We start from the raw sequence: 12,544 nt of genomic DNA on the forward strand, positions 1-12,544 counted from the left end.
GATTTTGACTGATTAGCTAGGATCCACTCAGGGAAAGTTATTTTTTTTCCTTTTTTTCCCAATGAATGGGAATTATTCTCCACTTCTTATTCAGTTTAGATGATTAATATAGATTAATATAGGAGAAGCCCAAATGATTCTTCCCAGGAAGTGGTCAAGTAGGAAGGAGATACAGACTTGGCTGCTAGGTTTCTGGAATATTAACCCAAAACTATATCATGACTTTCTTCCTCAGGATTTCTATGGATGCTACTTAAAATCGTTTTGAGGCAAGGAGTCACGTAAAAGCACATGGGGGACTCCATCATTTTGGATATCTCTCTACAAACCAGAAAAGAGTTGGTTATAGATTACTGTCAAATTAAATAAAATTTTCTGGTAGATTTAAGCAAATATTATATAATATTAATTTTAATATTTTTTCTTTGACAATATTATTAAGTTTAAGTTATCAGAACTATACAGGTCTGGCAACAACCTAAAAATAAAGTTAATGGACATATGCACTATCATTTACAATATCAGACTTTCTTGTTTCATCTTGCATACTCATTTTTATTTTTATCATACCATTGTTTATATATTTGAACATCTGTACTTGCCAATGGAAGTCAGATTGAAATTTAGATTCAAAACATTTACAGTTTTTGGAGATGACTGAGTCAATCACTCTGCCAAATGATGCAGCTTTTAATAAGAAAAGTACAATTTCTCCTCTCATTAAACTAAACCTCCATAGAAGAATATTTATAATTTTTGTAGAGGATGGAGTCTGAGTGTAGTTTACTCTGCTTGATGTTTTACACCAGGGGTGAGTAATCTTTTTTTCTTTCAAAACACTAACACATAAAAGTCAGGATGGCCTCACAAATAAAGGGAACTTTATTTTCTCCTCATTTTCCTTTTAAATTAAAAACAGGAAACAAAACTCTAGAAAAATAAAACAAATACCAAGAGTAAACCTATATAAGTATATTACTTTCCTGATTTGTTATGGTCAGTTAGTCAGTCAATAAACATTTATTAAGTGCCTACTATATTCTAAGTAGAACTCTACTACCTATTTATTAATTAAAAAGATTGCTAATAAATAATAGAAAGTAGGGAGACAAAATATATGCATAGATGACTAAAGAGAGATACATATACACACATAAAGGAAGAAAGACTACAAAGAATTCTATTTTTTTTTTTTTGGAATATGCATAAAGAATATGTACATAGAGAGAATGAAGATGTGCTGGTACAGAATTTTCCAAACTGTGGAAGACATCACAATTATAATTTTACACAAAGCATTATAACTTTTAGGAATGTTTTTCTAAGGAAAAAAAAACCCCTAATTATGTGCAGGTGCCAAAGAACTATATAAGTTATGGTGAAATTAAGATAGATTCAATCATTAGATTTTAAGCTACTTGAGGGCAAGGACTGTCTTTTTTGCATCTTTTTGTATCCCCAGCACTTAGCACAATGCCTGGCACATAGCATGCATTTTATAAATGTTTACTGACTGATTGATTCATAGACTTGTAACCCCAAAATGAAAATCTCTTACCTTGCTTGTTTTGTCACCCTCATCAGAGGACTCTAAGTCATGGACATCTGTCTGTTCAGGAGTCATTTCAGAGCTTCTGACTTGCTCAGAGCAAAGGCTGTTACCTATTGAAAATGTAAGCAAAAAAAAAAGAAATCATATTTTAGAGATGGAAGGGACCTCAGCAGTGAGCATAAATACGCCCGACAAGGGACCATCCAGCCTCCATCTGAAGGCCTCCAATGAAGAGGAGGCTCACAGGCTCCCGAGGCAGCCTGTTCCACTTTGTGACAACCTGGTTCTGCCCTCTGGAGCCACATAAAGAAGTCTAGTGCCTCTTCTATATAACAATTTTACAAATACTTGAAGATAAACTTGTGTCCCTTGAGTCTTCTTCAGGCTCAGTATCTCCATTGCTTGTACCCTTCTTCACTGTCATGGATTCAAGGACCCTATTTTGGGTCCTTGATATTCCTTCTCTGGACTGTCTCCAGTTTATCAATAGCCTTAAACTGTCACACCCCAAGCAATACTCCAGGTGTAGTCTGGTCAGAGTATAGTACAGACGAACTGATACTCTTTATTTCTAAAAGCTATAGCTCTCCTAATATTAGATAGCATTTACATAACACTTTCAAGGTTTGCAGAGCATTTACACATTTTATTTCACTTAATCTTCATACAAATTCTATTAGGGAGGTGGTAATATTATCCTCTTTTTACAGATGAGGAAACTGAGGCCGATGGGGGTTAATGCCTTGCTGAGGTTCTCATAATTGGTATGTGAGGCAGGATTCTAACTTAGGTCCTCCTGACTTCAAGTCCAAGGCTTTATCCATTAGGTTGCCTAACTCTAAATTCATTGAAAATGAGCTTGCAGTTTACTACAAAACTTCGGCTTTGTTTTCAAAGTTTTCAGCTGTACTGCTGTCAAACCACACCCCCCACCCCTTCATCTTATGGAAGTGAGTTTTTGAATCCAAGTATAAGACTTTATATTTATTCCTACTGAATTGTATCTTATTAGATTCAGACCAATTCTTCGGATCCTGATGCTGTAATTCAGTATGCTAATACTTTCAGCTTTGGGTCACCTGCAAATCCGATGAACATGCCACCTATGACTTTATCCAAATCATTTCACAAAAATGTTAACAAGCATAGAGTTAAGAAGAGATCAAAGGAATATTCCACCAAAGCCTTCCTGTCAAACTGACACTGAACCATTGAAGACTGCTCTTTGAGTCGTATCACTGATTTACCACAGAGGTCACATCTTTCCATCTTTAAATAAGAAGAGCATGAAACACTTTATTTAAAAAAAAACCCTTGCTAAAATCTAGGTAAAAATTTGGACAGAGATGGGCAGAATGAGACACATGTTGCTTGAACACAATGTCAGAATTCGTTTTACACCCCCTCCCTTTTTTTTTCAATGGGAGGGTAGGGGGAGAGAAAGAAAATGAATTTTTACTGGATTAAAACTGATTTTTAAAAGTTAACTTTTTAAAAAAATTTTGGTCTTTTCTAAATACTCGTCCTTCTTGATCTCTCTCTTGGCAACATGTAACACCTGTCAAGCACCCTCTTCTCTGCATTCTCCCTCCTCTCTAGATTTTAGTGACTCTACTTTTCCTCCTGTGTGACTACTTCTTTTTAGTCTCCTTTGCTGGATCTTCATCGAGCTTTTATCTAGTAATCACTGATGTCCCTCAAAGTACTCTCCCAAACCCTCTTCTCTTCTCCCTCCATACTATTATACTTGATAATCTCATCAACTACCATAGATTCAATTATCCTCTTTCCTCTTCTTTCCTTCCTTTGGCAATCAGGGTTAAGTGACTTACCCAGGGTCACAGAGCTAATAAGTTTCTGAGGTAGGATTTGAATTTAGGTCCTCCTGACTCCAGAGACAATGCTCTATCTGCTACACCACCTAGCTGTCCCTCAATAATAATTTCTGAACAGATGGTTATTAGATGTATTTATTTATCCCTAACCTCCCTCTTGACCTTCAGTTTTATATATCCAGTATCTATTACACATTTCAAACTTTATGCCCCATAAACATCTTAAACTCAAAATGTCAGAAACTGAATTAATTAACTTTCCCCAAAAAAACTGTCCCTTCTTTTTAGTTTCCCTACTTTTTCCCCAAGGGCTCTACCATCCTCCCAGTGCACCAGACTCACCACCTACGTATTATCTTTAATTCCTCACTCTCTCTTACTTCTTATATCCAATCTGTTGCCCTACTCACTTTTCAGCCTCACTCTCAGCCTTCTTTACTCCACCAATCTAATGTGACTACTTTCGTCAGGGTTACCAGTGGTTTCTTAACTGATAAATTCAATGTTCTTTTCCGGCTGAATGTGTGTGCATCTTTTGACAATGCTGGACATCCCTTTCCTTGACTTCCTAATGCTGCTCTTTCTACTTTCCTGCTACTTCTGCCACTTTGTCTGCTTTCTTGGGTCATCATTGATCCATAACCACCAACATTCCCCAAGGCTCCCCGCCTGAGCCCTCTTCTCTTCTCTCTTTATATAAGAACTTATATTTCCAGCACTCAGTACAGTACTTTGCACACAGTAAGCATTTAAAGAATACATCTTCATTCATTCATTGCCTCTTTCCTTGTGATTTCTTCAGCTCCACAGATTCAATTATTGGCTCTGTATCGATGCATCTCTTAACTGTATATCCAGAACAAATTCCTCTCCTGAGGTTCCACTTCACCTAGATGTCCTATCAAAATTTCAAATTCAAAATATTCATGTCTGGAGTACATTCCCTCTTCACTGATGCTTCCAAGACTTCATAGCTTACTTAGAATCAGAAGCACAGTTCATATACCAGCTAAATGAAGTGCTTCCTGATTCCCATTGCTGTTAAGGTTCTCACTCACCCCTTTTTACATGTTTTACTACCACCTCCCACCTCTACCCCCATCAGTAGAATGCAATCTTCTTGAAAGCTAGGACTATATTCCTTTTTTGTTTGTTTGTTTGCATTTTTATACTTAGTGCCTAGGATAATACTTTGTACACAGTAGGAGCCTAAGAAATTCCTACTGAATTGGACTAGATATAGTCCTGAAAATACAGGAATAGATAAAATTAACAGTGACAGAAAAACATTTTATAATTAATATGTGAACAGATATAGGAACTGGGGGTGGGAGAAGCAGGAGGATGTACAGAATCAGACTGCATTTTGGTGAAGATAAACATAAGGAAAAAGAGAAGTGATAATGATGAGCAATTACAATTATCCAAACATCTGCTGAAGGCAAGAAGTTCCTGACTTGTTTTAATAATGATTTCATTTTTCAAAAGGTGGAACAACTAATAAGACAAAGTGTTCCTGTAAATCTAATTCTGACCAAAGAGGAGAGACTAGTGGTTGTTGTTGAGATAGACATAAAGAGGAACTTGGGACAGATCTATCCTAGAATTCATGGTAAAAGATGAGGGAAATCTTATAAAAGTGAATGTTGAAAACTTTCTTTACATGTAAAAATACAATTTTTAAAAAAAGATGAGAGAAAAATATTTTGGACAATTACATTTTTAAAAGGTTCAGAAACAGAAAAGCCTTCCTAAAAATTTTACAAAAGTCAAACTAAGAGGAATAGTAAGGTTCTCTAAAAGGAAATTTTTCAGACACAAACAGAAGCCATTCTGTTTGTGCTTTGTAGGCCAAAATAGTTAGGCTTGCAACCAAGAACAATTTATTCTGAAGGAAAAAATAGAGAAAAGCCTTTTATAGAAGACATTCAGGGAGAACAGCCAAGATGGAAGAGTAGGAGGAATGAGGGTATTCCAATAATGACCTTAACACAAGTGCTGGACTGACTAGTGATCTGAATAATGGAGGGTTAGCATTCCACCTTAAGATCTCCCCCAAGGTGAAAATTCTACCCTAAGGTAAGTGATTAGGGCAGGAAATGTAGAATAGGAGTGGACTGGGATAACAGACAGCAAGAATTGTGGAAGACAGCTATATCACAACCATTCTAAAGCTAGAAGGAAGGAGGATGAGGAAGTTGAAAGGGCAGAGGGACATCCTACTGTGAGGCCATAGGAGCAGATGGAAGTTTTAGGTAGCTAAGGGAGCTAAGACATGTTGGCAAAGCCTGGAAAGTCAGAAGCAGAAGTAGGAAAGTAATGGTCAAAGGATATAAACAAACTCTTCTCAAGGAAAGAAGTCAAAGTTATATATATGGTGGTGAGGTCCAGAGATTTAGAAACAGAGCCAGAAGAGGAATGCTCAAAGGATATGAAGGAATTAAGGGAAGAAAATCTAAGCTATCTTCAGCCATGTTTGAAAAATGCTCCAAATCACTAATAATTAAAGAAATACAAATTAAAGCAAGTCTAAGGTCCTATTTCATACACATCAGATTGGTAAAGTAGACAAAAGAAAAGGAAAATGACAAAGAATGGGTACAGGAAAAGAAGCACATTGACATACTGTTTATTGAGTTATGAATTTGTATGGCCCTCTGGAAAACAATTTAGAATTGATCAAACACTTTTAAATTGTGCATACCCTTTGACCCAGCAATGCCACTGTTAGGTCTACATTCCAAAAAGAACCCCTATGTACCAAAATATTCACAGCAGCTCTTTTTGTCATGGTAAAATAACTGGAACCCAAGAGGATGCTTATCAAATGGGAAATGGCCAAAAAAAAAAGCGTATATGAATGTAATGGAATTCTGTTTTGCTATAAGAAACGAAAACATGATTACAGAGAAAGTTGGGAAGGCTTACATAAACTAATGTAGAATGACATGAACAGGGGCGGCTAGGTGGCGCAGTGAATAGAGCACTGGCCCTGGAGTCAGGAGGACCTGAGTTCAAATCCGGCCTCAGACATCAACACACTTACTGGCCATGTGACCTTGGGCAAGTCACTTAACTTAACCCCAATTGCCCTCCAAAACCAAAAAATACATATAGAATGACATGAACAGAATCAGAAAGATGATTTATACTAAAACATCAAAATTGTAAAAACGAATGATTTTTAAAGACTTAAGACTAATACCACAGAGGAAGAAAGTTTCAAATATCAAATATACCTAAGGTCTCATAATCTAACCAACACATATCAAAAAGCATCACCTGCCACAAATAGTTAATAACTTAACAATAGCCTGGTGGTCAGTTTCCCTACCTAATATTTTTTTTAATGAAAATATCTTCAGTTACTACAGAAGTTGATTTCAAAATACTTATATTTTGTAGCAAAGAAACATATTCCTCATTCAAAAATTAATCATGCATGCTACCATAAAGAAATGAAGGGAAATTAAAGGGATAAAAATTAAACAGAATTTTAATTGAGTTCCACAGAAAGAAAAACTGCCTTCTTGGGGGTTTTTTTTGGTCACTCCTCCCTTCTGATAAGATCTATTTTCACCAGACCAAGTTCAAAAGATTTTTAGCAATTCCCCAAAATTTATTCTACCCTCAAAGGAAAGAACAACAATTTGCCATGAAGACTGTTCAAAAGAATGTGGTATGGGTTCTATTTTTTTTTTTAAGCAATTGGGGTTAAGTAACTTGCTCAAGGTTACACGGCCAGGTGTTTCTGGGTGGGTTCTAGGTGTCTGAGCCCAGATTTGATCCCCAGGTCATCCCGACACTGGGCCGGTGCTCTTACTCACTGTGCTACCTGGCTGCCCCATGTGGTATGGGTTCTAATGGTTATTTAAAAAGAGGAGCTCTGAAAGTATTTTGAGCATCATTAGAATAAGTACAGTTTTATAAGGAAAGCAGCCATTTAGATGTATAATCCATCTAGTATACTACAAAACTAATTTCAATATCTTACAGGTAAACCTCATCTATCCACAATTCTATATGAAGGCTGCATTGAACACTTAGGCAACAAAATGTGTAGGACAGGGCACTATTTTTCTGAACAATATGTGTACAATGTTTGACAAATTCTTTTTAAAAAAAGTTTAAACAATGCCAACTGAATTTGATAATTTAGAAGTTGTATTAACACAAACTACTACAGTTGAAAACTGGATTTCACTGGTACAAATCTGCCACCTTGTGGCTAAATAAAACAATAGTTATTTATATATTTGGGCCATTTTTTTCTCAAGAAGGCTGGTCTCAAAGTAATTTTTAAAAAGAGGAAAGAAAGTGGGAATGATTGCCTAACAACTTTCAACAACCACAAATTCTTGAAGGCCTCAGTTCTCTTCAACCTATTTCTGCTTAATTGGTCAAAATTTCAAGCTTGTCTTCCAAAATAACTCAAACATTTAGTGAGCTTTTGGCATTGAATTAGGAACAGAGATACAAAGTTAGATCAACTCCTGACTTCTAAGAGTTTATATCCTAATCTGGTCACAGTAAGAACATACAAAGTTATTTCAGAAGACACAGAGCACTAAAAAAAACCTGGAGGGATAAAGTCTTCCTATATGGGTAAGAACTTGAGTGGAGCCTGAAGGTCGTCAACAATGTTACTATGATGCAGAAACGAGCAGAACCAAGAGACCATTATATACAGTAATATTGTTTTAAGAACAACTTTGAGTGACTAAGTCATTTTGACTATTACAAATACCCAATTTAACTACAAAGGACCTATAAAAGGTACTATCTGCATCCAGAGAAAGAATTGATAAATAGAAGTATAGAATGATTTTATACACACACATACACACACACACACACACACACACACACACACACACTTGTATCTAATGATAGCCATTTCTAGGGAGGGAAGAATAAAAGGAAAAAAATTTATACAATAATTTTATTATAAATTTAAAAGAAACAGCAAGTTGTGCACAATAGATCGTTCCATGTGTAATCATCTTTTTAAAAATTATATTATGAAAATGCTTATTTTATTCCATAAATTAAAATATATATATATATATATATATATATATATATATATTTTAATACAGAAATAAGAGAATACATTTCAGGCCGGGGGAGTAGCCTATACAAAGGTATAGAAGATTCTACATGCAACGCTGACCCCCCCACCCAACCCACCTTCCACAGAAAATTGTCTCTTCTGTCATCCCCACTCTGATGTTAATCTTTAATATCTCCCTATATAGTGGTTGCCTCCTTGTTTCCAACAAACATGTCTATGTTTCCCTCATCCTTAAAAAAACTTTTACTGAACTGACCATCTCTCCTCCCTTATGTAGCTAAATTCTTTGAGAAAGCCACGTACAACCGGTGCCTTCATTTCTTTTCCTTCACGACATGGATCCAATTTTTTTGCCTGTATTTTTATCCCTGGTGCCTAAGCACAGTGCCTGGCACATAATAAATAATCAATGATTTAACTTCTCTAAAGTTTTTGATATTAATAACTATGCCCTCTTTCAAGATATTACCTCTGATCTTGGCTTCTGTGATAATCCATAGAATAATGCAATAGAAGGAACCTAGTATTACAGGACCTTGGTTCAAATCCCAGCTCTGTGTTCCATTTCCTTTGCTCCCACCTCTGTGACTTTTGGACATCTCTTAGTCTATCTGGTCCTCAGTGCCCTCACCAGTTAAATGAGGGAGTTGAATGATATGACTTCTAATATACTTTTAAGAGTTGGATTTATGATCTTACAATCTGTCAGTTCTTCTACCTATGTGAATCCTCCCCTTTGCTAGATTATCATTTTATTTTCCACCCTCCTAAACTTGAGTTTTCTCCAAGGTTCTGTCCTGGGTGCTCTTCTCTCTACATTCTCTCTCAGTATTCTTTTAACAACTGCCTTCCAGACACCTGTTTCTATAGGTTCTGCTGGCACCTCAAACTCAGTATGTCTAAAATAGAATTTGCTTTCTTCTTTCCTCCAAATTCCTCTATTTTCTTCCAGTCATTTAAGTCATCCTTGTCTCGACCCTCCTCCTTAAGCTCATGTCCAATCAGTTGCCAAGTCTTGTTGATTTTACCTCCATGATATTTCTTATGCCCATTTCTTATATTCTCTTTTCACGATTCCATTTCAGGACCTCTCTATGTATCGCCTGAACTATTTCAACACCATCCTAATTTGGACTCCCTACTTCCATTCTTTCCTACTGCTAATGTATCCTGTGAGCATGCTAATTCATTTGTCACTCACTGCTATGCCTGATTATCAAACTCCCAGCCCCTGTTGCTTTCCCTATTCCTGTGTTACTGAATTGCTGTCTGTCCAGGGATATACTGGCCCCATTCTAGTACTCCCATCCACCTTAACCCTATTTTCCTACATCCCATTCCTTCTCTATTCACCCCTTCTAATGCAACCTTTATAATTCCTATTCAATTACTAACAAACTTCCCTTCATTTTCCCCACATTGCCCTCATTCCTTCACCTCCTACTTTTACTTAACTTGCTCTTACTGAGCTTCAGCTTCCTCCATAAAATACTGCATCTCTGGCTATCTTCTCCAGTACTGGTGGTACCTCTTCTCACACCCCCATATCACATATTGATCACATAACTGATCCAGAAGGAAGAACTGGAATACTTCTTGCTCCCCCCATATCTAGCCCCTGACTTTGTTCCCATCACTCAGCAGCTTGTACTTCTTTTAAGTTTAGATCATAAAAATTTTCTATCCAATCCTTATCATGGTGGCTCTTCTATACCACTCACCAGGTCATGCTGCCTCCTTTCTAAAGAAGCTTAGTACCTGGTTCATTGTCCTCTTTCCTCTTCAATTACTCCTCTAATACTAAGGGACTTCAACATTCATGCTAATGTTCTCCAACACCAGAAACTTCTAGTTCCTGAGTTTCTTCAAATGCCCTCTCCTCTACTACCTCAGCCATACAAGATGGCTGTACTAAGTTACCCACTTTCATTATTTAAAAAATAAATAAATAAAACAGAAACCCCCAACCTCTGACATTTATGTTGCAGGGGTTCTAAACCTGGGGTCCATGAACTTGTTTTTTAAAAAACATTTTGATGGTCAGTTAGGTGCTGCACTTGATGGAGCACTAGCCCTGGGGTCAGGCAGACCTGAGTTCAAATTTAGCCACAGACACTTACTGTGTGACCCTGGACAAGTCACTTCCAGATTGCCTCCCCCCTAAAAAATTTTTATGACTACTTTTAAATATAATTGGTTTCCTTTATAATTGTATGTATTTCATTTTGTTCATTTAAAAACATTATTCTGAAAAGGGTTTCACAGGCCTGCCAAAGGGGAACATGACACACAAAAATGTCAAATTTCCCCGCTCTATTGGATCATAACTTCCTATCATTCCCTCACTCTCTGAGCTTCACCCCTCCTGAAAATATTCTTCACCTTCATTGGGACTTCTAATCCCTTCAACCCTCAGTACTTTCTCAGGCCATTACTTTTGCTCTGACTTCACCTTTCGTCCTAATTTCCCTTCCTAATCTCATCCCTAAAGTTAGGGTCTACTAATCTACAAATCCACACAACCTTAAATTTTCATTATCTTGACACATTATTCTATTACTTATAATCGCCTAAAAAATTCCAATCTCGGATTACTTTCATTATCTACCTCCTCTCTTCCTACTTACTTGTTGATGGTTGGAGGAAGACACACAACTTAACTGAATGGGTTGTCAACTGGACCAAATAAGCCTCTAACCTGTGGATGGTCAGAACTGAACAGAACAGGATAGAGACAAGGGAGTCAGGAATCAAACAGAAGTTTAATTTCAAAGTGAGGGAAATGATTTGCAAGTAAGGAGGCAAATTAAACACATGTGCCATGGCCCTGCCCCTAGTGGGGGAACCCACTTTAATGTGACTAAACCTTGATACTAGTCCTGACAACAGCAATGATGTGACAAGTCTGATTCGTAGCAGTGCTTCATGACCAGAACTTGTCCAATGCTTGTCTAAGCTCAAAGAACACCTGGTGCAGCTCAAAGTCAATACAATAATTATGTGATTTTTGCCAGAGGGTGAATGCAAAGGATTTTTGTTATGCCAAGCTCAGAGCATAGGTTACTTGTTGGGCCTTGGCTCTGGAAAACATAGTATCTCCTAATATTTTCTTGACATGGTACACTACCAGTTTATGTCATATAACCTAACTGGGCCCTCACTGCAGCAATGCCATCTTTTTACTTCACTGTGATTTCTATCCCCACAGAAGCTGTTCCAAACATTTTCTTCTCTCCTTAAGTCTCCTACAGCTCTCTCTCTTCACATTTAGTTGAAGATCTCCCCTCTTAATTTAGAACAATGAGGTCATTTGCTGTATCATTTTCTCCCCTTATCTTTATCACAAAACTTGACATTATTTACACTCTCTACTACTTTACTCCAGGTCCTAATAATGAAGTTGCCCTCCTCCTTGCCAAAGTCAATCCCTTTACAAATGTGCTTGTTCTCACTCCCTCCTCTCCTTTCCAGTAGACCAACACCTCCACCATACCCCTTTTTCTCTAATCTTCAATCATTCATCTACTGTTTTTTTTTATGCTGCCTTCAAACATGTCCAAACATCTCCCCCATGTTTTTTGTAAAAATTTTATTTAATTAAAAATTTATTCTTTCTCCCTTCATTGAGAAAAAAACATCTCCCTTGTAAGAAATATGCATAGTCAAGTAAATTAATTTCTACTTTGCCCAGATCCAAAAAATATGTGTAATCAATCTATACGCCAAGTCTATAACCTTTCTGTCAGGAGTTGAGTTGCATTCTGTATCAAAGAAGAAGCTCCCGGAATCATGACTGATCAGAATTTTTAAATCTTTATATGCTGTTTTTCTTCACAATGGTTTTTTGTGTGTGTGTGCTCTTTTGGAGGGGGGAAGGTAGGGCAATTGGGGTAAGTTACTTGCCCAAGGTCACATGGCTGGTAAGTGTTAAGTGTCTGCCCCATACAATGTTATTTTATATATAAATTTAAGTCTTCCTAAAGTTTCTCTGAAACTGTTCCCTCAATAATTTCGTAAAGCACATAGTATTCTATCACATTCATTTATCATAATTTGTCTGGGCATTCCAATCGATGGGCACTT

At 36.8% G+C, this 12,544-nt stretch overlaps 1 protein-coding gene across 21 annotated transcripts in view; it reads right to left on the reverse strand.

Annotated features, from left to right (window-relative positions):
- The window catches only part of TIAM1 (TIAM Rac1 associated GEF 1), a 354,474-nt gene that overhangs the window by 47,529 nt on the left and 294,401 nt on the right, over positions 1 to 12,544 (reverse strand). For all 21 annotated transcript variants that reach the window (XM_069074990.1, XM_069074987.1, XM_069074981.1 and 18 more), the window contains one exon: positions 1,559 to 1,662. In XM_069074990.1, coding sequence (XP_068931091.1) covers positions 1,559 to 1,662 — 104 coding nt within the window. The remainder of the gene's footprint in view (positions 1 to 1,558; positions 1,663 to 12,544) is intronic.

Source organism: Petaurus breviceps, unplaced genomic scaffold (assembly GCF_028583685.1).
Source record: "Petaurus breviceps papuanus isolate PSGF00001 unplaced genomic scaffold, PetGlider_PUasm1.0 90897, whole genome shotgun sequence".
Classification (NCBI taxonomy): Eukaryota; Metazoa; Chordata; class Mammalia; order Diprotodontia; family Petauridae; genus Petaurus; species Petaurus breviceps.